The sequence below is a fragment of the Cetorhinus maximus genome, chromosome 14, assembly GCF_964194155.1.
Source record: "Cetorhinus maximus chromosome 14, sCetMax3.hap1.1, whole genome shotgun sequence".
Taxonomy (NCBI): Eukaryota; Metazoa; Chordata; class Chondrichthyes; order Lamniformes; family Cetorhinidae; genus Cetorhinus; species Cetorhinus maximus.
Genome location: NC_135892.1, coordinates 464,371 through 489,285, shown reverse-complemented (window position 1 = coordinate 489,285; position 24,915 = coordinate 464,371). Strand labels below are relative to the sequence as shown.

General features: G+C 40.4%; 1 protein-coding gene across 3 annotated transcripts in view; it reads left to right on the top strand.

The window, feature by feature from the left end:
• Positions 1 to 24,915, top strand: part of ralgapa2 (Ral GTPase activating protein catalytic subunit alpha 2) — a 515,740-nt gene that overhangs the window by 340,515 nt on the left and 150,310 nt on the right. For 2 of the 3 annotated variants that reach the window (XM_078556382.1, XM_078556383.1), the window contains exon 38: positions 7,957 to 8,084. In XM_078556382.1, coding sequence (XP_078412508.1) covers positions 7,957 to 8,084 — 128 coding nt within the window. Of the gene's footprint in view, positions 1 to 191; positions 3,080 to 7,956; positions 8,085 to 24,915 lie in introns of those variants that run through there. The other variant, XM_078556384.1, reaches the window with a different exon arrangement.

Here is a 24,915-nt window from a genome sequence, read left to right as displayed (position 1 = left end):
CCCAAAAAAGGCAAAAAAACTTTACCCTGTAGTAACTTTTCACAAGCATCTTTACAGCCTAAGTGCTGAGATTTATCCCAGGTGGACACCAAGCTGAAAGGAAGAGACTGGTTAGGAATGATGCATATTGTGCTTCTTATGGACTCTGCCATTTAAATTGCATTTCTTAATCAAATGATTTCCTTTATCAGGTTACAGAATCCATGGAAACAGACATAGTTGTGGACAAGCTTTCAAGCATGCTGCTTATTTGTATAACTGATGTTTGTTGACACATGAGGCATGATGCGTGGACAAATGTTAAACTGAAATGTCTTTTTAAAATTGAGCATGTTAACATCATAGAAGAATTTTCTGATCAAATTGCTTTCACTTTTGTTACAAATGTCTGCCTTTTTTTGTCCTCTTTCGGTGCTTGGCAACCGTGCACTGATTTGCACATTTTTTTTGTCTTCGTTAATTAAGTGATGCAATTATCATGAACTGCAACACGATCCTGCCTCAAATAAGGCCTTACTCAAGAAGAATAGAAAGTCTGTCAATACAAATAGTCTCCACGCGTCACAGATGTATGGAGGATGCTAAAAACAATGACAGCAAAAGCTGCCTGTAGAATAGGACCAAGAATGTTTTACAGGCTCAGTGCACTAAAAATATCACTAGGGACATACCATGGGTTCCCCGGGACACAGTTCCATTTAGCTTTCAGTTAGTCAAGTGAAATTAATTCTCACCCATTTGGTAACCAGTTTAACGCTTCCACAGTCCTATTTGGCCAATATTGCCAGATTTGTAGATCAAATGCTGATATCAAATTTGTGTGTCTAAACCTGCAAATGAGTTATCACTATTACATATGCCCCTTTCAGTTCTTCTTACAAAAATAGGACCACAAGTGAGCAACTGCAAGTTGTTGCTGCTCAGATAGCAATCTCTTAAGGAAAAAAATCTGTATTTCTGAGAATAAAGTTACGATATTCAGTCCTTAAGATAGTTTCTATTTTGGTCACAAAATATCATTTGTTAAAATAATCAGTTGTATTAGAGTGATTTTCATAGTTGATTCAAAATTTGACTTTTGAAATGTTTTATGATAATTTTCTACATTTTATAGCTCATATACATTATTAACATGATGAAACGTATCACAAAATAACCATTGACCAGGAGCAATATTGTTGTCTACAATTGGCAGGGAGGATTGCCATTGTGTGACACACAAGATCTGGGTTCAAATCTATTCTCAACAAAAACAGCATGCAATTTCTTGTACAAGGGAAGGGAATAGGTGTGTGTATGGAGTTGGTTTTGTTCCATTCTGTAATATCAAATGGAGGGAGTTGTCCCTCTATTCTCTTTTGCTATAGTTCTGTTGATGCCACATGGTAATGTATTCATAAGGAAGTCTGAGAATAAGCTGTAACCTCAGAGACTACCTTATAATTTATGAATTAAATGTTATGAATCAAAAGATCCTGTGAAACTGCTTGGTAGAAAATGTGGAATAGACATTTGCAAGCTGCAATTGTTTTATTTTAGACACGTGTGTTCATTTGATCAAAATTTACTTGCTTCAGTCAGGATATTCTGGTCACAACCCGCTAGAATTATATTGACAAGAGCTGCTTGGAAAGACAGCTGTCAGATGCAGATGTTGAACAAAACTGAATTCCTGTTGAAATTTGCTCCCAACTCTAATTAGAGGAATTCCCTGGGTGCAAGAGTTTTTTTTATTTCTTTTGTCTGCTTATTCAATGACTGTCGCAGTCATCCGGTAGTAATTGCACAACAGAAGAATAATAGGTGGCATTTATTTGTTCAGTAAGTCCAGGCCCAGATGGAAAAATTTGTGGTTTGAAATACTGATAATAGTTGGTGGCCTCTCTGCATCATATAGATTTTTTCCGCTAGAGTTTTATATTAGTTAAGTCAAACAAAACAACTGTTGCAGCAGTTGCTACTTTTTGGAAAATACTGTATTCCTCTCTCACTTTGTTTCCTCTCTTAGTCCTAAATTGATTTTAGAGTCAGTGATGCATGTGGGAAAATCTGCACTCTTCTTTGTGTAGTAAAATGTACCTAACAGATTTTTCCAACGGCATAGGTACTCTTATCACTTTTATATTTTTAACTCTTATCACTTTATCTGCTATTTTTCTTTTTCTTTATGCCAACCGTGACGGCGCATCTGCTATATTGTTGCTTGTATGCCAGGAAATTTCAGTTAAAATAGCATAGTGTTCTCATGTTGGAATATAGCAGGGATTGAAGAAAATAAAGAAAAACAATGCAAAATTATGACATGAACACAAAACCATTTGTTTCAAAACCAGTGAGACTAAGGGTGCATTTATACTGCAGCTACCATTCTGAAATCAGTCGTTCCAGTATCAGACAATATCTCATTTGTATTGCCCAAATCAGATTGGAATTCTTCCACCCAGGAGAGAGTTTACAGACTTGCAGAGCCCCCTTCCCAGCTGTTAAACTTTTTAACACATTGAGAGCACAGACAGGAGCATTTGGACTTTCAAAGCATCTCTGTTTGAAAAGTGCTTAACAGACCCAACCGAGCACTTTGTGAAACTGGTTTGATATTCCAGTGAAGTTCAGCTCCTTGCAGAGTCAAGCCCGGGCGATATGACTCGACCAGTATGGCCTTCAAGTTCTGACCAGGTAATCAGGAAACACCCTTAGGCTTTCCATTCACTCCAGAGAGGAGACTTGTACTTCGATCCAGCTGACAAAGATGGAATATTTTCAACAACCAGCGAGCAATATTATAAAATTGAAAGACAAAACTTTTTCAGTTACAAAGAACAGTAAAATGAAACAAAGATATAATATGAAATGGAAAAGGAAAGATGAGAAAAAATTGTGAAGGATATAATGGACAATAATGAAGGTTTTTTACAAGTGTATTCAGAGGAAGAGTGTGGCTAAGGGTCAAATGAGGTCCTTAAAAACAAAAGCAAGTGATATTGCAATTGAAAATCTTGCTAAATACTTACTTTGTACTGGCCTTCATTGTAAATGAGGAGGATAAAGTGGCAGAGGAGGAACTTAAACTTAAGAAAAGGTGTTGAAGAAAAAAAGAGACTAAAAAATAACACTTTTATCATATAAAAAAAGTCCCAAGGCATTTCACAAGAGCCTTATAAAACAAAATATGACGCTGGGCCATGTATGGGAATATTAGGTCAGATGACAAAAAGCTGGGTCAAAGAGCTAGATTTTAAGAAATGTCTTGAAGGAAGAAAGCAAGGTAGGGAGGTGGAGAAATGTAAAGGTGGAGTTCTAGAGTGTAATATCTCGGCAGCTGAAGGCATGGCTGCCATTGGTGGGGAAATTAAAATTGGGAATGCTGTACAGGCCAGAATTTGATGGGCTCAGGTATCTGAGGGTTGTGGGGCTGGAGGAGATCACAGAGATAGGGTGGGATGAGGCCATGGAGGGATTTGAAAACCAGGATGAGAATTTTAAAATCATGGCTTGCTTGACCAGGAGCCAGTGTAGGTCAGTGATCACAGGGGTAATAAGTGAATGGGACTTGATGCAAGTTAGGACACAGGCAACAGCATTTTGGATTCTCTCAAGTGTACAGAGGGTAAAATATGGGAGACCAGCTAAGAATGCATTGGAATAGTCAAGCCTAAAGGTAACAAAGGAAATAAAGCTAGACAAATCTCCATGTTCTAATGGGTACCATCCCAGGCTATTAAAAGAAGTAGGCAAGGAAATTCTAATACTCTAGTCATACCTTTCAAAGCTCGCCTATTTCAAGAATTGCCCCTTGGATTGAAAATTGCAGTCACTACATTATAAGAAAGATAAAAGGGATAAACTGAGAAATGATTAAGACTAGTATCTGTTGTGGACAAATTATGATAATCTATTTTTAGGGGCAGAGTGGCTGAACGCTTAGGCAGATTTGAACTGAGCACAAAGAGCCAACATTGATTTGTAATGGGTAAGTCATGTCTAACAAGCCTAGTTGAATTTTTTGAGGAGGTAACAAATGTAATAAATAAGGAACTGTCTATGGGTGTTATTTATATGGACTCCTGGAAGACATTCAAAAAGGATTCACATAAGAGACTTAACAAAATTGAGACCAGGAGCGGGTAGGGAATGAGTTGAGAGGTTTGAGACAGAGGGTAGGGATAATGGGTAATCTCTCCCAACTCGCAGGGTGTGCCTATTGGTGTTCTCCGGGCACCTGTACGGGGGGCTCAGTTTTTCACGCTACTTATAAATGAATGAAGGAACAGGGAACCCATATATCCAAGTTTGCTAATGACACCAATTTAGGTGGCACAGTAGATAGTGGAGATGGGAATTAAAAGTTGCGAAAGGACATGGCAGATTAGTAAGTAGGGAGAACAATGGCAGATGGCATTCGAAATAAAGTGAGGTCTTCCACTTTGTACTGAAGAAAGGTAGATCAGAGTATTTTCTAAATGACAAGAAGTGAGGAAAATGATTTAGGGGTTCAGTACAGAAATCATTAAAAGGCTAATGGAATGTTGCCCTTTATCTCAAAGGGACTGAATGCAAAAGGGTAGAAATTTATCTTGTTAGAGAGTTCTTGTTAGACCCCATTTAAGAGTACTGTATTCAGCTGTGGGCTTCGCACATCAGCAAGGATATATTAGCCTTGGTTGTAGCATTGATTGACCAGAATGATAGTTGGGTGCAAAGGGTTAAATAATGAGAGCTGTTTGCATAAACTAGGCTTGTGTTCACTTAAGCATTGACAATTAAGGGGTTATCTAACTCAGGTGTTTTAAGGTGATAAAAGAAATTGAGGGTAGATGAAATTATTTTTTCTGGTGGAGGAATCCAGAACAAGGGGGCATAAAATTAGAGCCAGACCATTCAGGTATTATATCACACAAGAACACATGAGATAGGAGCAGTAGTAGACCACATGGCCTGTTGAGCCTGTTCCACTATTCAGTAGAATCATGGCTAATCTTAGGCTTCAACTCCACTTTCCTGCCCGCTGCTCATATTCCTTCATTCCCTGAAAGACTAAAAATTGTATCTATCCCAGCCTTAAATATAATCAATAATGGAGTATCATTCATTCCCACCTTTTGTTTATGTACAACATGTCAAAGTATTTCTTCACACAAAAGGTAGTGGAAATTGTTGAAAAAAGGAACAAGGAAACATATATGCAAGCTGCCTGGTTTGAATTTCAAACAATGCTTGGAAGTGAACTGTCAGTCATCATCAACTGGTGCATTCTCCATGAAAACACCTGTACCAATCAGAGTCAACTTGCCAACCACTGAGCATCCTCTTCTCATACAGTATAAATTGTTGTTCCCTTTACATTTGGTGTTCTTTGCAAATTGTCCTGATGAGTGCAAAACGAAAGCTTGAACAAAAATGTCCCTTTTCTCCAGGAGTACTCAAGTTCTGTACTACCAAACGACTATTGGTAGTGGAAATCTGGAACTCCTCCCCCACAAAAAAAAACTGCTGAGGCTAGGTCAGTGAAATGAAAATTTCAAAACTGGGATTTTTGTTTGACAAGGGGATTAAGGATTATGGAACCAAGGCAGGCAGATAGAGTTAAGATGCAGATCCATCAATGAATTAGATCATGGCTGAACAGGCTTTGAGGGGTTGAATGACCTACTACTGATCATGTGTTCCTGTAACCAGGAAATTATCACTAAGCTTTTTGCTTAATTATAATAATATGAGTCTGCTGGTCTCTTTCCCCCAAGTGAACATCCACTATTTTGATGGGATCATGGGGACCTATCAAGGTTTTGGGGAGATGGGGAAGATTTCGGCAGAAACTGGAGTACTGAAGGCCAAATAAGAATTACTCTATTTGGAGCTCTAGGATCAACATCCAGAATAGGAATGGATCCCGGTCATCACTTCCTAAATGAAAACTGCTTAATGACCTGTTCTAAGTACTGGTGAGTACATGTAGAGCCAAGTCCATGGCACCAGGCTGGCTCAGCTGTAAGGGTGGGGGAGGAAGAAGAGTGGGAGAGCAATAGTGGTAGGGGATTCAGTAGTGAAGGGAACAGACAGGCGATTCTGTAGCTAGGATGGTATGTTGCCTTTCTGGTCAACGATGTCACTGAGCAGCTCCAGGATATTCTGACAGGAGAGGGTGAACAATCAGGTCGTGGTCCATATCAGCACCAATGACATTGGCAGAAAAAGGGATGAGGTCCTGAAGGCTGAGTTTCAGGAGCTAAGAGTGAGATTGAAACCTCCTTTAAAAAAAGCCTACCTCTTTGAGCTGTTGGTCACCTGTCTTAATGCTTCTTTATCTGACTTGGTGTCAACCTTTGGTAATGTTCCTGTGAAATGCCTGGGAATGCTTTACCACATTAACTGTGCTGTTGAAACGCAAGTTGCTAAATACTGGGGTCATCAACCTCGGCTATATTTCGCATTTGATTTTCCATACTATTCTTTTATTCTTATATCCAACTAAATTTGTGAGCATAATGTTTTCAAAAAGTTATTAAGCCATGTTTATAACTGAGTTCATGTACATTATAGACTTATGCTGTATCATATCCTGTTGCAAGAATTACAGGGTTCACTTACGTTTTTGGCTGCAGGTGAACTTATACATGGGTTGCGGGGGTGCAGGGGTGCATCCACAACCCTGGTGGCTATCCTGCAGCAATTTAACACTGGGAGCAGCATTAATTGCTTTAAGATGAGACTTCCACCCCTTTCTCAGGAGAAATGCCAGCTTAGAAAGTTGCTGGCCAATCAGGTGACTGGCAGCTTTGCAGTCCCAGCAGTGCCTGCTGGTGTGGTGGCCACTACTGGGACACCATGCCGTGGAGCCCAGTTAATTTTGGGGGTAGAGGGATGGGGAGCTGGGTTCAAGAAGCCAGGGGGAGGGTTAAAGAGAGAATGACTTTGGGTGGAGGAGAAGGTACCGCCAATGGGCCCAGGGGGCGCTCAGAGGAGGTCACCCCACAACCACCCGATACCAACTAAAACTGCCAGGCTTCTTACATGGTGTGGGACTACCCCTGGTGCAGGTAAAATACCAGTGGTGGCAGGATGAGGCCCTTAAATGGCCAATGGGCTGGCACGCCATCTGATGCCTCCCCCACCCTATGTAAAATTTCAGACTGGTTGGGAGTGGACAGTTAGGCAGCAGGAAGGCCCCCTGCTGGATTTTACAAGCCCTTCCCCCGCCTTCAAACCTATTGGCACGGAAGCATAAAATCCAACCTTTAGAGCCTGGAGTCTCAACCAGTACTCGATCTTTTCTAAATTCCTTTCTTGAGGGTGGCAATGGGGAGGGAGTTGCTGGTCAGACATTGAGACAGTAGGGGAAGTTTGAGCATCACAATGGTGGGTTGGGGGCATTGCTGAATTTGGACATAGCGACAGGATCGGGGAAGGGTTGACATCTGAGGTGATGGTGGGGGGTGTATAGAGAGAGAGAGAGAGAGGCCATGATTGGCAGAGGGGAGGCCAAAGACATCAGTGGCTGGGACAATGCTCCTGACTCGAAGAATACTGGAGAAGAGTACATAACAGGGAGCTGCCAACTCTTGCCACCCTTTCCCTGCTCAAAGCCCTATTTAAATATGTTAATTACACCACAAAACTAACCTTCCTAAAAACAGCAACAGGCGTTTGCACTGCAAGTTAAGTCTCATACATTTAACGGTCTAAATCTCTGCTGTTATACATATTATATATTCTTATTTTAAATATTATCAATGTTCTAGCATGACCTAGGTAACATACATAGAATGAATTGGCTTGATGAGGCAATTTGTCTTTTCCTGATTTGTGCTTGCTTTTGTGTACTCTCGCAGAATACAAGTCTGATGAATGTTAGAAATTGTGTGTTGCAGTCAGTAATGAACTTAAATTTCTTGATGTAAGTATGAGCATTTAACTGTGTACAGTGTTTTAACTGTTAAGGGACTCCATATGTTTCAGGTCCCATTTTTTGGTCCTCTCTTTGACGGAGCCATTGTGAATGAAAAACTTCTGCCAAGTCTCGTCCGTGCCACAGGCATCAATGCCAGTCGAGCTGTGAAGTCGCTCATACCCCTCTACCAGAGCTTGTATCCTTTTCCTTCTGATGCAGTATGCTCTTCATGAAAGCTTTGTTTATTTCCACAAATTTTATTTAGTTCACTTTGTTGGTCAAATAATGACATTCCCGTTGGAATGATGGCCACTGACATGTGGCTACTTATTCATTCTTTATTCTATGTCAACCAATCAAATTAGTCTTAAATCATTCAGTAATTTGAACATCACATTTCTTACACTGATTCTGGCATCATCCTGTTGACTATTCAAATCTTAGATATTAAGGTATCATTGTTTTACTTTATTCGATTGTTTGCCCCTTTGCTGATCATTTATGTTTTGGTTATGATAAAGCCAATTATAAAATTGCTGTTTATATTATAAAATTGACTAATAGAAAAGGTTTTCTATATCCTGTTTGGAGGTGGCACCAGGTCTGTATCAATCACATATCACAGAGTTCAGCAACACTATCATACATTTATGAATGTTCTGAAAATGCAACCAAATCTATAACGATACCCAGTTTTTGTCTAAAAGCAAAATACTGCGGGTGCTGGAAATCTGAAACAAAGAGAAAATGCTGGAAAAACTCAGCTAATCTGACAGTATCTGTGTGGAGAAAGACAGAATTAAGTCCGTATGACTCGCCTCTGAAGAAGACTCATACAGACTTGAAATGTTAACTCTGTCTTTCTCTCCACAGATGCTGTTTGGCCTGCTGGGTTTTTCCAGCATTTTCTGTTCTTGTCCCAGTTTTTGTCTGTCTGGACTGTTTTGATTGGTCAACTTAAGCATTGTGTTTGATGGTGCATTTATTTGGTGGGCAGTGCCTGGGTACATTCAGTATCCAAATGTCACAGTAAAGTTTTAAAATATATCGTAACATCTCCAGTCCAGAAACCTATTGTTCGCAAACATCACTTGTCCAGAAATTGTTTGAACAGACCCTCGATGTCATCAGCGTTATTTTAATACGGTACTTTGGGAGCAGAAACATGGAATATACAGTCTTTGGATAAGTAAAACAATTTTTATTACTGCTTTATAATGTTTTATCACTATCCTATGTATCAAGTAAATGTTTATATCTACAGCGCTTTCTGGTTTACACACTTGTGGTTAGATATTCTAATGTTATTCTATAATCCAGAAGATTCCAAAATCCAGAAATGACTTGGTCCTAAGAATTTCGGACTGGAGAGGGTATAGTGTATCTAATTAACACAATGACACCCCACAGGTGCAGAACAAGATCACCAAACATAAAGCACTCTACAAGAGTGGGGAGGGGTTTGGGACAGCATGGGAGGGAGGGAGGATAACATGGGGAGGCGCAAAGAAGGTATAGAATATGGGATCAGGATAGAATGGGAAGAAGGGATGGGATGATATGAGGGGATGTAAGAAATGGGATGGGTGTGGCATGGGAAGGGCGGAATGACTGTTACAATAAAGGTACTAAAAAAGGACAGAAATACTGTTACAATAAAGGTACTAATTTCAACGCAAATGTTTTGTGGGTCGGAAGGTAACCCAACAATGAAGTTACCCTGACTAAAGTGATTAGGTGGTGAGGGATTGGGAGGGGTGGGAATGGCATGATGAGAAGGATGGGGTCAGTTTTGGGGTGGGGGAGAATGGTGGGGCTGCAGATAGCATGGAGTGGGGAATGGCCTGGTGTGGGAGGTATGCAGTGAAGATGGGAGGGATGGATAGAGGATGGCTTAGGAAGAAGTTGTGGGATGGGGAATGGAATGGGAATGATCTGAGAGGGATGAAAGAATGGGATGGTTATGGCATGGGAAGAATGGAATGACATGGGATGGGGTCTTAAAAAAATACCGTTGCAATAAAGATAATTGCACCACAAATGTTTTACGGGTCTCTGCTAATATAATTTGAAAAACTACTTGTTGATGCTCTCAGAACTTGCACTGGTGTGTGGGTAATGACTGAAAGTGAAAAGAAATACATGGTTGAAGCTAATATATTTACTGAGGGCAACGTGTACGTTCCTGGGTTTGACTGAAACTCAGTTCCCAATAATAAATTAGAGTTATTGAACTGAAATAGTTAGTGGAAAGAATAATGGGCCATTTTGATACTGTTTCAGTAGTGGAACTCTTAAGAATCATTTCATTACACCAGAGATACTCTTGAACATCTACTGACTACTTTATTTACTGTGTAATGCAATGCACTGTATGAAGGACTGTGTTACACATAGTCTGCCTATCAAAAAATCCAAAGGAAGAATTTAAGCACAGAGAATTAAATAACCCCTGTACAGTACACTCATAGGGCAGTTTTTGACATGTTGCGTTACTTGTAGATTAGTTGAGTTCAGTAAACAAATTCTGTACGGTATACCTTGCCCTTTTCATAATCCGTCTGTGAATAAAACACTCCCTCATTCTGACAGCTTTTATTGCTAGAACTGTAAACTCCGATTACATCTGCACTTGACAGTCAGATTAAGGAGAATTTAATCAGCAGAGGAGATTAATTTGCATCTCAATTGGAGAGAGGTGGGAGGAAAAAGATTGCACTGTGCAGCCAGCAGGTTGCAGAAGAAATCTGATAAGGCACAATGCCTACTAGCAGTGAATACTCCAGCTGAGTGGAGGACAATATCAGAGGATGTGTTACCACAGCAACCTAAAGGTTCGTTGCTCTTTGTTTAGCCTAGGGTGTGCTTTGCAGTCATTTGGTCAAAAAGACAGTGTCGACCATTGTTAAAATTATGGGGATATAGATCTGTTTTTGTTTTTAATCAAGCATAACACCAGAAGGTTGCATTTGTAAAGTATATTAAGTGGACGATGCAGATCTAAGTTTGCAATAGCCAAATCAATTTTGCAAATCTATAGTAAATATAATTTTCTTGTAAAAGAAATTCCGCTATGGTAGCTATTTAGTAGTTCTCAAATATACAATGTAAATAAGTATGTATAAGTTACTTCCTTTATGTTGAATCTTCATTGTTTTAGCTTCTCTGTAATCATAATGATGGTAACACGAAATTGATGCTTTGGAAAAGATTTTGTTTGTTCAAATACAATGAGTCTTTGGGAAATAAGTCCCAACTAATCAGTGTAATAATTAGCACCACAATGCTTTTGAGTCAAATAGAAAAGGAAGGAACTTGTTGCAGTGAAGCTTAAATACTTTTTTTAATATTGCATCAGGCAGAAGATATAGCTTCACATTATGCATACATGTGTTTTTATTCCAGTGAAATTTCATTTCAGTGAATTGTGAAGAGCAGACCTGGTTTTCTGCTTTTCTTTTTCCAATTGTTTAAATTTGATTGATAGAAATAGGCCTAATAAGTTATGTGTGTGGGTGTGTGCCTTTAAATTAGAACATTTTTAATTGGCTATTCACTGGTATTTAGACTGTAACTCAATCATATAGCTACTTATGCAAGATTGTGTCTTTCAGTGCAAACTACAGGTACATTGCAAACCTCACTGATGTATGGTCAAGCATTTTATACTAAACCTTTTGCATTTTGTGGTCACCTAGAAGTACACAAAGCTTTAAAAACCTCTTCTGCCAAGATTATAATAGCAGTGTAAGAGTGCAAGCACTATTGTACCCATTCTACCACTGATCAGTTGCATTTATGACAATAATTAAAACCAGTTATTTTCCTGAGGACAACAGTTATAAAGTTTGTAATTTTAAAATGGTAATTCCTTGTATCTTGGGGTGGGGAGAAATATTTTAGTCAATTTGTAACCCTTAAAGCACTAGTCCTAGTATTGATTTTGCTCCTGTTCAGCATTAAGTTCTGTTTAATTCAGTACTTTATGAACTAAAACAAATGGAATGCGTCTACTTAGAACAGAAGGTTGTTTTGAAAAAAAAAGATGCTGCATACAATACATTTGACATAATTATTGAAAGCGGCAAAATAGTTCAAAACATCAGTGAAGGCTCCTGCAAAAAATCTGTTCTAGCCAACCTTTAAGTGAAGGCATAATGTTCTTCTTTACTGTTAGGGGATATCTGGAATTGTTTTTTCACTTGTTTGATTTTGTTGTACAACATGGTTTAGTAATTAACACAGGCTGTATAAAAAAGGATTTACAAGTGGCATGTCATTTGAATTATTAGTAGTGAGATTGTTACTCTTAAGTTCTTTTTAAATTGTCAGTCTGTTCAGCTGCTTTACTATGGCATGTTTTACATATAAACTATTAAAACTGAAACATCTGTTATCATTCTATATTTATCTGATCTAATTAGATTTCTCTTGAATTTTATGTTAGTGGTTCCTTCTGAGCACAATATAAAGATATAAATTAGAATGAAGCTGCTGTGGAGACGATAGCATTTGGAAATTCCCGCTACAGGTCCCACAGCAGACACAAGTGCAACCACATGCTGTCACAGTCTGCTGAGCGGCATTTATTGTGCACTGCCATCCAAGAGCAAGGTCCAACAGGGAATGCGCCTGCTTTTGTTCCTGAACCAAAGGCTTGAGGTTGGATCCCCAGTGGCAGAACTCAAGCATCTGAACTATTATCATAGGAAAGCAGGTGCAACATTTGGCACTGGCCATCAGAAAGCACTGAATTCTGCAGCCAGTTCTACAGAAGAACCAGAACACAAATACTGTTTCCATATGAATAATCATTTCCTATTAACTGAATAATCTACTTGTCATAAATTTGCATGTTCTTATTTGCTGTGTGCTTTTAATGTTGAATTTCCTGCACAACAAACATGTATTTACTACCATCAACTTGCAGTAGAGGATTACACCAGAGAAGAAAAAGTTGTACAGCACATACATGAACTGGCTGCAAATATAATTATCTATACAAACTTTGAAGGGGGAAAATAAGAGAGGAAGGGACTCAGTAAATTCTGTTGTGTGTTCATGCTGAGAGTACTGAATGCGATAGTGCAGTGCTTTGATGGGCCAAATGTTGTCAAGGAATGGAAAGAGACAGATTTGATTCACACATTTTAGTGAGGTAAGCTGCTGGGCTAAATGTGAGGAGCCTGTCCACATATAGGTTGAGGACAGAAGAAATCACATGAATCATTATTACTTGGTTGCTGTTCAACTGCAAGTCGGTCAGCAGAAACCAAGTATTGGTGAAGGTTGGACAGTAGATTATCTGTCCCTTCAGCTACAGGAAGCATGTAAAAGAATAATAGCATTTCACATTCTTGAGCATGTTTTTACAAAGTGTGGCTAATGTGAGCTTAGGAAAAAGTTAATTTGGGATAATATTTTCATCTGAATTTTAGTGAAAATGTCTCCTGTTTTAGTAACCACGCCAACATTTTTCTAACATTGGCTTTTTAAAATGCTAATCTGTTCACTTAAGTTAAGTTGATGGTATTTTCCTAATGTCATGAAATTTGAATTAATACACAAACTAGTAATCATTTAACAAAGCCTTCTCCAAATATTTTGGCCTGCCGGTGAAAAATGACCTTGTACAAATTTCTCAAAAAAAAATGTACATAACTTACATTCACATCCCCCATCCCAGTGAATAATAATCCAAGTCATCCCAGCTTTTGGAGGTCAGAAAAAAAAATGAGAGTTTTCAAATGTTTTGATGCTGACACACATGATGTGTGATCCTCTACATATAGGAATACGTATAAAACATACGTTAGTTCTTTTATGTTCATTGCTAGGAATTAGAAATGTCTTGTGAAAAGAAATTGTAATCTCTGAGCAATCATTAGCCTTTATTAAGTCTTTTGAATTTTTTTAGACATGTTCATGAAATTGCAAGAAATGATTTTTGTTATCTAGCAGTTTCAAGAGTTCCTGAACTCGTAAGAAGCAATGCAAAACCTTAGACATCTCTTAGATGGGTTTGAAGGGGACCTTCTCGTAAGCTTCATTTTTTCCCTGTCCTCTCCTTCCTACCCATAATAAAAACCAAACAGAAGTCAAGTTCCCCTCCAAGCCACACACCATCCTAACTTGGAATTATATCACCATTCCTTCACTCTCACTGGGTCAAAATCCTGGAACTCCCTAACAACACTGGGTGTACCTACACCAAATGAACTGGAGCTGTTCAAGAAGGCGACACCCCACCACCTTCTCAAGGACAATTAGGGCTTGACAACAAATGCTGACCTAGCCAGCGACATCCACATCCCATGAAAACATTTTTTTAAAACTACTCTATATACTCATGTAAAAGTTGAATTTTTGAGACCAATCTTTTAGGCACTAAAGTTTTAATGGGTCAGCTTTTACACGGGTAATGTTTTTGAGGGGCTTAGTTTCAACTAAAACACACCAGCCTGGTAGACCTAACATGGCTCTCCAGAGAATCCACAAGATAACGGGGGAAGCAGCAACCACACCAGCCGTTTAACTCTCTGTTCTGTGTCTCTGTCCCACACCCCAGCCCCAGGCAGGAGCAGGCCCTGTCAAGAGTCTGTGGTAGTGGGATTGGGTGTAGGATCCACTTGAGATACTGACGACTCCTCCATGGAAGGACAATTCTTCCCCTCGTGCATGAGGAGTGGCACCTTTTCCTTGAGGGATTTGGAGGGAAGGAGACTTCTATGTCAGATGAGGTGTCCGGCCCTGAGCCTGGCCTTAGGATTTACAAGTCCCACAAAGCGGGCACGACCCCAGACTCGGGTGCACTCGGGAGAATCGCAACCTAAGCTACTCGCAGGCACAGGGACATATGGGTTTGCTCATGGGCACTGGAACGCATGCTGGTTTGCTCGCAGGTCAGTTTGCATTGTCTAGGGGGCTCGCTTCGATGTTCTTGGCTTTTTGCCACGCAGACTCCACACCCACAGCTTTAGCCGTGCTTGATGCTGACTACACGCCCAAGGGTTCGGATGGTGAAGTGGGGGGTGGTGTTGCAGTGCCATCCTCAGCTGCCAGGGTGGTTTGTGCTGCCGAGGAGGCAGGACAGTCCTTTCAAACATGCCCCACCTCCCTACATGACCCACCTAGAGGGCCAGGTGTACCACCCAATTGGTCTTCAGTAAGAACACAGCCTTCCCATACATTTGTGAGGCGATGACGATGGCTGCGGGGCCAACAAACGCAGCCCCGGCCTCTCATGCCTCGATCGTCATGTTAGAATTAATGTAGCTCTTCACCCCATGCTTTTTGGTGGTTAGCATGAATGGTGAAGGGGCTATAGGAGCAGGGGGAGTAGGAGAGGCAGCCACCCCCACGTAGGTCCTCGCAGACCCTGCCATTGGCAAAGATGGAGTTGCCATTGGAGTTTAGCAAGGTACATCCACCCCAAGTCCCCAGTTTGATGACATGCTTGGGCTGCACAGAAGTGCACCAAGGGAAAATGAAAACATGCCCATCCCTAGAATCAGATGGAAAAGTGGGCTCCTCCCTTCTAAACAGCCTGTGGATAACAATAGCAATTGCTGAGGGGACTGCAGGTCAAAATGATCTCCTCAAAGTTAGAGAGACAGAAAAAGGAAGGTTAAAGGGTGGTTGATGCAGGAGTGCACTTTGTAGATTGTCAAAGTCTCTGGTGGCTTTCCTGGTAGGGGGAGGAGATGTTTGTAGGACAGCCAGAACTATCCAAACACAGTCCTCCACCAGGTTTTAACAATGAGGTTAAAGAAAATCTTCACCCTGGCAGCTCCAGTTGCCCTGAGCTAGGCAAGGAGGGAGGGTGGGGTTTATTAACATACACAGCCTAGGTAATTTGCAGCAGCGCGCACACAACCTACCTCACAACCTCCCAGTCTGTCTTCGTTCTTCCCCACATCCTGCAGGAACAGTCCTTAGCAGAAAAGTGCAGCAAGCACTCACCTCTTGATTTAAGTTTTGTTGTTATTTCTCTCTCTCTCTCTCTCCTCAGAGCAGATCTTATTTCTACTGGTTGTGGCTTCCTCCTCCTCCTCCTCCTCTCCCCCTCCCAATACGGGGAGTCAGCAACACACCAGTCCTCCCTTGCAGGCAGACTTTCTCTTTCCTCTCCTTTGGGCCCCAGGCCCCTGGTTCCAGGCAGCAGCAGCAATGCCTAACCCCTCTTTCCAACAATTTACAATCAGCTGTGCTACAGCCCAGAAAGCCTGTTGACCTTGGAACCCAAAATCGTCTTTCCACTCTTAGTTTTATTTAATCAGCATTCACTTGTCACTTGGTGCAGAGATGCACATCACATGTATGTACTTAGGCACACAAATGAATTCCCAGTTAATGCCCAGCACTGGTAAAGAATTAAACACAATTAATATACAATCAACAGTCTTGTTCCAGCAACCTTCAAATGTCTGTCACTACCTGAGGCAAGGCCATGAGGCTTCTGAGCTAGTTGTTCCACCATGGCAAGGATGCTTATCCTTGTTACGTTCTTGTGTTTGATGTCAACCTACCAATCATACACAAGGATTTGTGAAACAATAATGTGGGTTCTCTATTTGAAGATAAGATTATATACAGATTTACTAGGAAGCTATGTACAGTAGAGAGTTGAAAAATTGTATTTTCAAAAATAAAGAGGCATAGCCTCATGACACTCCCTATCACAAAAAATGAAATGAGATTCATTCTCATTTCGTTATAAAGTATAAAAACACAAAACAACAAAAAAAGTGCGTTCACCATATTCACTCTCTTAGCCCTGGTCTGGATTACCCCATTCATTCTAACTGGGTCTAAGTTCCGGACAGAGCATCCACAACCACATTCGATCTCCCTGCAATATGGGTGATTTTTAGGTATCATGGTTGGCAAAACAAACTCCCACAGAATAGCGTTACATTCTGAGTTTTGAATTTCTCTACAAAGGTCAAAATGTTGTGGTCGGTTTAGACTGTGACCTCTCTTTATCCATTTATGGCAAGTGTTTGAGAGGCAGTAATAAACCTGGGGTTTCTTTATCTACTGTGGAATACAGTTTCTGATGTTTGTTCAGTTTTTTTGGAGAAGTATCCAAGTGGTCTGTCTATTCCTGATTCACCTTCCTGAAGGAGGACAGCCCCTACCCCGAGGTCACTAGCATCAATGGCTACTTTAAATGCTTGGCTAAAGTCTGGATCTGCTAGCATTGGTTCATTTATTAAAATGGCTTTCAGCTTCTTGAAAGCTGCCTGGCATTTCTTGGTCCGTGCTACTTTTGCTTTTTTCTGGAGTAGCTCTGTCAGTGGGCAGCTACAGTGCGGAAGTTTGGGATGAACTTGCAGTAGAGCCGTCACCTCCCTAAAAATCTCATGGTTACATGGTTAAGTGTCCTTTGATTGTTCTTGAAGCATAGATTTTAAACACTACAGCTGATTTAGGTTAGCCGGGTTCTTGGATGTGATCAAATGTAGAAGATGTTGCAATTATTATGAGATCTCGGTTCGTTGGTAGGCTTGTGGTAGAGTTGGTTTCTCGAACTGGGTGACACGCTTGTTTCAAAAGAGAGAGAGGGCAGCTCTCAGCACTGCCTGAGTCACTTGCAGTCTCTCTCTAGTGGCTGAGCATCCTTGCCTTGAAATACTTCACCCGTCATGTATTTCCAAGAGGTTTTGGGTGTGTCTGTGTGTGGCAGCCATTGTTTCAATATCCAATACTTTGCATTTTTACTGTTCATTCCTTAGACAGCTATGCGTTTCGATGGGTGTCTGGGCTGGGTTATAGGAAATGTCTCTCTCGTCACACACCCCCCCACCCCCACCCCACCGAGGATGATTTGTTTGTTTCTCACCTTCACCTCGGAATGTGGCCTGCATTTTAAGCAGTTTTGCTGTGACTCAGCTCAAATTGCAAAAGTTCCTGTCAGTTGAAAGTTGAAAATTCATCTTTTTAAAAATAAAGGGGCATAGCTTCATGACAAGTGTTAAAATTTGCTTCGACAAATATTGATATTCACCCAACGACTGGGAATTTCCTGGAAAGTTTCAGTGCAACTATGACATAAGAGTGGATTTGAGCCTTTTTTATTAGTAAGGTTTTACTCTAAAACATGACTCGCTCTCTCAAATTCTGGCCATGGTGATGCACAAATATCTGCAATCATTTGCACAGTTCCAGAGTAACATCTACTTAAGCTCCACTTAACTTATTAGCATAGGCCCGACTCCATACAATGGACCAGAGAATGCAATTTTCCCACATTGACAGCAATTCCAAACAGATATAAATACGCACTTAATAACCCAAAGTCACTATTTTGGTTTGTATCAAGCCTTTTTTATTTCAGCTTATTTTGTGTATCTTTGAATGCTTTATATGACATCAGAATGTGTTAACAACGAACAGAAATGCTTTTGCAATTTCACTTTCTTAAAAATGCTCAGCTTAATCCACATAAATTATAATTTGATCATTTCAAAATTTAATTTTCAAAACATAAATGATATAAGGGTATATGTTCTTATTTTCCTCAAGCTCCAAAAGTTTACACTGATATGCTGGTTACATTTGCATGCTGGTTATTACACTCGGCTGTATGCTGACCAGTTTGTAAAGAAATTTAATTTCAAATTTGCAAGTAGGAAGCAGAGTTTTAAAAGCCCTGTGTTCTGTACAAATCATCAGAATGCTATTTTACTAGTGTGAAAAATGATGTTGACTGAAACAATTACACTACAAACACCTTTGCACAAAAAAGTATGAAACTGATCAAATATAAACATTATACCTCATACAGTTTCTGTGACATTGCAACTCATTGCTGAAAGCAGAAGAATCAGTTTTGACTAATAGTGCCATCTCTGGTCACCACCTGTTACTTGCCCAGTGAGAGGTTGAAGATTTAACTTGCCATACACACGTACAATGTCAAGCATTGTAAAGCAATAATTACATGATGGCTTGTAGATTTTTAGACTGGAGTTGGGGCAAGTCACACTTATCAGAGTACACCCCAGCGAGCAATCCAGCAGCCAGTATTACTTTTATAAAAATGTGCTGACCTTCATTTTTGAAGTACTGGTTTGCTGTCAAGGAGGATCAATAGTTTAGCAAGCTGCTTGTGCTGCTTACCCCTGTCCTCCTACCGAGTCCTATCTCCAGGCAGGAATCAATATCTTTAATCTGTTCTTCACTGTAATAAGTCACGCAAGGCAGAGCTTTTAGGTGGCCTTATATGGGTTTATGAAGGCAGTTATTTCAGCTTTTGTGGATTTTGATCCTATATCGTATTTTTAGCCCAGGAATGAATCATGATACAATGTGTGCATTTGCTAGTTATCACTGGTGTTCCTTGTATTTCGTTCCTTTTTTAAACATTATGCGCCTCTTTTTGAAGCCCTTTGATAAATGAGAACAAGAAGCAGAACTGCTGTTTCTGTCACAGCTTCAATATTAATGCTGCTCTATGATGATGGTAGAAAGTGCCATGTAGGCTCTTGTAGCAAAGTGAGAACCAGAATCCATTGAACTGCACAGTATGTTAGTGTGCTGCTAATCAAAAGAATTCATATTGACTTTTATCTTTGTGAAGAATGCTTCTACTTGAATTGAATACATTCAGGCTACTTCACAAAATAGATCACTTTGCCTCATGAGTTTGTTTATGTGAAGTTACAACACAGAGAGTTGAAATCTGGGCTTGAGCTCCTTATTCCCTACTTCAACTTCTGTCGTTTTTCCACATCTGACAAAACTTGACTTGCCTTGCCTCTATCACGTGCCACTTTGATTCTTCAGGCCATTTGACACCAATTCCCTTGCAGTTTTCTGTGCTTAAGTTCCTCCTGGGCATAGCCGCAGACCTTAGGTATCCTCCAAGCCAGCTGCTACACCAAACATTGTCTTATCAAAGCAGCAATCTGAACAGCTTCACCCTTCTTTCATAGTGATCACACTTTTATCTTGTTCACTAGGAGCTAATTTCTGCAACCTACCTCTGACTTTCTCCCTCAGAACATTTTTACCTTCACGGGCAGCCTGGATGAGTCTGAGATTGTGGACCTGACAGAAATTCGGCTTATGCGTTGTTACTGTGCATTGGCCTTCAGTTTGAAAGGTGTTACAGAATAGTCCTAGGCCCAGCCCTCATCAGCTGCATCATCAATGACCTTCTTTCAATCATAAGGTCAGAAGTGGGACTTGTTCGCTGATGAATATGCAATGATCAGTACCATTCACAACTCAGATACAGATAAATGTAAAATACTGCTGATGCTGGAAATCTGAAATAAAATCAGAAAATGCTGGGAAAACTCAGCAGGTCTGACAGCATCTGAGAATAGAGAAACAGTTAATGTTTCAAATCCATATTACTACTTCAGAGCTGACAGAGCTCAGCTCTGAAGAAGACTCATACGGACTTAAAACGTTAACTCTGTTTCCCTACCCTCAGATACAAAATTAGTTTGAGCCAATATACAACAAGACCTGAACAACATTCACGATTGCAATCATAAGTGCAAGTAACATTCGTGCCACACGAGTGCCAGGCAATGACTGTCTCTCACAAGTGAGAATCTAACCACCTTCCCATGGCATCAAATTGGACGTTACCATCACTGAATTCTCCACTGTCAACACCCTGGGGGTTACCATTGACCAGAAACAACTGGACTAGCCATTTAAATACTGTGGCTACAAGAGTACGTCAGAGATTGGGAATTCTGAGGCAAGCAACTCACCTCCTGACTCCCAAAGCCTGTCCACCATCTACAAGGCACAAGTCAGAAGCATAATGGAATACTCTCCACCTGCCTAGATGTGTGCAATTCCAACAACACTCAAGAAGCACGACACCATTCAGGACAAAGTAGCCCACTTAATCAGCATCCCATCTACCAATTTAAACATTCACTCCCTCCACCATCGACGCACAGAGTAGCAATGTGTACTTTTATACAAGATGCACTGCAGAAACTCATCAAGACCCCTTGGACAGCACTTTCCAAACCCACTACTCTACCACCAAGAAGGACAAGGGCAGCAAACGCATGGGCACCACCTGCAAGTTCCCCTTCAATACACAAACCGTCCTGACTTGGAACTATATTGCCCTTCCTTCACTGTCACGGGATCAAATTCCTGAATCCCCCTTCCCAGTAACATTATGGGTGTACCTGCACCATATGGACTGCAGCGGTTCACCACCACCTTCTTGAGCGCAATTAGGGATGGGCAACAAATGCTGCCCTTGCCAATAATGCCTAAATTCCATGAAAATAATTTTTAAAATTGCAATTATGGGAAAACTTTGCTCATTTTCCTCACCTCCCTTTGTTTGGGAATACTGAATCTAAACATTGGCAAAACAGGCCATCCTGTTTGGTTTGCAACAGTACATATGTGCTTCTGGCCTTGACTTTATCAACCTGCCTAGCTGCCACTGAGGTGGAAAAAAATCGGTGTGCAGAACAGGAGGAACACAAGATGAAACACGCAAGGCATCAAAGACACAAAGATAGTGTTGAGATTTTGAGAGGTGGAAGAATATAAAAAGATGACCAGGTGGAGGGATGTACGGATCAAGTTCCAAAGGGTAGGATTGTAATGTGTTATGGTGAATGAGAGTGAGCATTGAACAAGGAGTCCAGTATCGGAATGGAAAGCAAATGATGTACAGTAATGTAAGGTAAATTGTGGTGGGGCCAAGGAGAATTTTGATAATAAGGAGAAGGATATTGAAGGAAATTTAGTAGGACATGGGGAGCCAGCAAAGTTTGAAAGTGAAAGTAAAGTACTGTAACCCTGGTTCCATTCTTATCTGTTTAATCAAAATCAGAGTATCACTTGTAATGGCTTCTCTTCCCACTCCCGCACAGTTGTCTCTGGTGCCCCCCCTACCGCAGGGAAATATCTTTGGTCCCCTCCTCTTCTCATCTACATGCTACCTCATCTGAAAGCACAGCGTTAGCTTTCACAGGTGTACTGATGACACCAGGCTCCACCTCACCACAATACATTGGGAACACTGAAGCCAGTGGGCCGGATTTTCAGAGTTTGGAACACTCCACCGACCTCTACAAATGGTGGGCAGGACCTGGATGCAGACGTTCTGCCCCCATTTCCAACAGATCCAATTTTGCCGGTAGGGAAAGGGAGGTGGGGTGTGATTAATGAAGGAAGGAAACCCAAACTCAGTAAGACCGTTTGAACTCACTGCTGAGCTCAAACAGACCTCTTTTGGCTGGTCCAAGTACCTTAACCTGCAGAGTGGGAGTCATGAATTGATGGAGCAGATGTAAAAGATGGATAAAGTCTGTATAAATGTTCTAATGTGACGTTTATTTTTAAATATCCTGCTCTTTAAACTTAAAAAAAAAACTGGCCAAAGCTGTCACTGAGAGTTTATAAAGAACCTCTGCTGGATAGCTTTGATTTAAAAGCCATCATCAGGTTCGGAAAAAAAGCATATGGCTTTCAATAGTTATTTGATGCCATTTTTCCCAAAGGCTGTCATGCCATTTAAATGCTTGGCTGAATTTCAAAATCTACAATTATCTCAGTGTTCTGAGTTCACAGTTTGACAGTTTAAAGAGACTATTAAAGGATTAGCTTTTTGTTATGGGGTCTGACTAGAAGTTTGGTTATTTTTATGAAAGATTAACTGATTGAGGAGATTTAAGAGCTTTGAATAGATTTCTGGAATGTGAGTTGTTTCACTACGAAGTGTGTAGGAGTGAAAGCTGTATTAGATTATTAGAAGTTTATTTTTTTCATCTCCATATGGCTCCTGAGGTCTGACCATACTGGATACTAGTTGAGTAGCTACGGAGGTGCTATGGGCAGTATGAAGGGCCATGGAGGGGGTGGGTGGGGGGCATGATTTGGCATGGAGGGCCTATGGTGCATAATTAGGGGTGTGAGGATGTGAGGGCTAAAGGGCCCGAGCAGCTTCTGAAACAACTGGGACAAAATCCCAGGGAACCAAGACAGACCTAACCAGCCCTCAGCACTCGCCCACCCCTGTGACCCCCTATGGTCTGCAGCCAGGGGCCGTGGGCCCAACTCCATCTGCATCCACAACCCCTCTCCGAGGAGCAAAAATTGTGCAAATCGGGTGCACTTTTAACAGAAGAGCTAACCTGTCTCAGTAGCAAAAACCCAGCCGAATGTCTTTCTTCAAACTCAATTCCCTAACTACCAACTCCATCCCCCTTCCTGGAAACTATCTGAGGTGGAACCAGACTGTTTGCCATATGTGACGCCTTGATGAGCTGCCTGTCTCATATCCCATGTCATCACCTAGACTGTCTGTTTCCACCTCTAATGTTGCCAGACTTCACCCCTACCTCAGCTTATCTGCGGTGAAACCCTCTTTACACCTTTTTTGTACCTTCTAGACTTGACTGTTCCAATGTACTGCTAGTTGGCCTCCTCCATTCTACCCTCTATAAACTTTAGGTCATCCAAAGCTCTGCTGCCTGTGTCCTTACACTAAATCCTGTTGACCTCAAGTTGCTGAAGGCATGGAGTAGGATTTTGATAGTAGTGAGGGAAAAGTAATGGCAGAGGCAGGCAAGTGGTCTTGGTGATGAAATGGACATAAAGGAGGAAGTTCAGTTTCAGTCAAGAGCATGCTGAAGTTTCACACCTACAAGTCTAATCTGAAGTGACAGCCAGGTAGGTCAATAGAGTCAAAGCTAGTGGCACAAACTTGAAGAGCGTGGCTTTCATATTGCTGGCATTAAAACATGCAGGGAGTTTTGGTTTCTGCAGAATAATGTTGTATATGTTGTTGAAGAGTTTTTTTTTCATTGCTTTTGATTGATACAGTACATTGCAAAAATTACCTTTCTTTCCATAATATTATCTATCCTTGGCCTTCCTTTCAATTTCCACTCAGCTACCTCAAATGCTGAGAATTTGAAGCAATTTACAAATAGAAAACGGAATACTGCTTTATATAGCCAAATAACTAGTAGTCAAAAAAGCAAACATTTTATATACCACCTTTTAATAAAAACAGAGGGTGGGGGCAGTAAACAAGGATTCAATTACACAATCTGAAGAATAAAACTTTTTAAAGATTTGATTAAATTGAACAGATTAGTGAAAAAGTTGTATAATGAGAGGAGTTGTAGGAATTCCAGAAAACCAAAGAAAGCAAGTGTTGAAAACTCTTTAAGGGATGAAGTAGAAAAACAAAGTTAACGAGCTCTGATAATAGAAGCTGAAAGTTATCTATAAATAATTTAAACCACTTGACAGCTGGAGAGATGAAATAATTTGCAGGAGAAATTGATGCAAAGATATAAGAATAAATGTAAAGATACAAATGATCATTTTTGTTTCTAATCACCAAAATTTCCATGTTTTTGGAGATTTAAGGTTAATTACAATCCAAAGTAAGATAATTGCTTTTTTTAAAAAATTGAAGATTAAAGCAACTCATGCTAACATTTTACTTTCAAAATTCTGGGAATTTCTTAGTTTTTACATTTTAATTCCTGTATTCTTGACTTTCCCCCTTAGCTGCTAGTGAACCTCAGCCTGCTTTCTAAGCATCATGCCTGGCTGTTAAAGCTGTTTGTACATCTTTTCATCTGTCACTTTGTATTGTTGCCTGAAAGCAGACTTTTTCTGTATATTCTGCCTGTTTTGTTAAGCATCTCCTTTCAGGTCATGCTCAACTAATTTATAGACTCTGCAGGATGCATCTTCTGATTGACATCAGATAACTTTCTTTGACTCACTCTTCAATGCTTGGGATTCTCTCGAACATCCAAGTTTTTTATGGTGAGACGCAACTACTGTCCAATTTCTGTGGCTTGAGCTTTTTATTTATTCAAATTGCCATGATGCAGTTCCACAGATTCTTCTGTTCCTTTAGTGGAGCATAACATTTTGACTTGAGTAATATGTTATTTCATAATTATACTGCCTATTTTCCCCCATACACTGGACCATCTGAAGCAGAACCAAAATTCAAATCAGTATCAATTATTAGTGGTCCATAACACATGCATAAACAATGA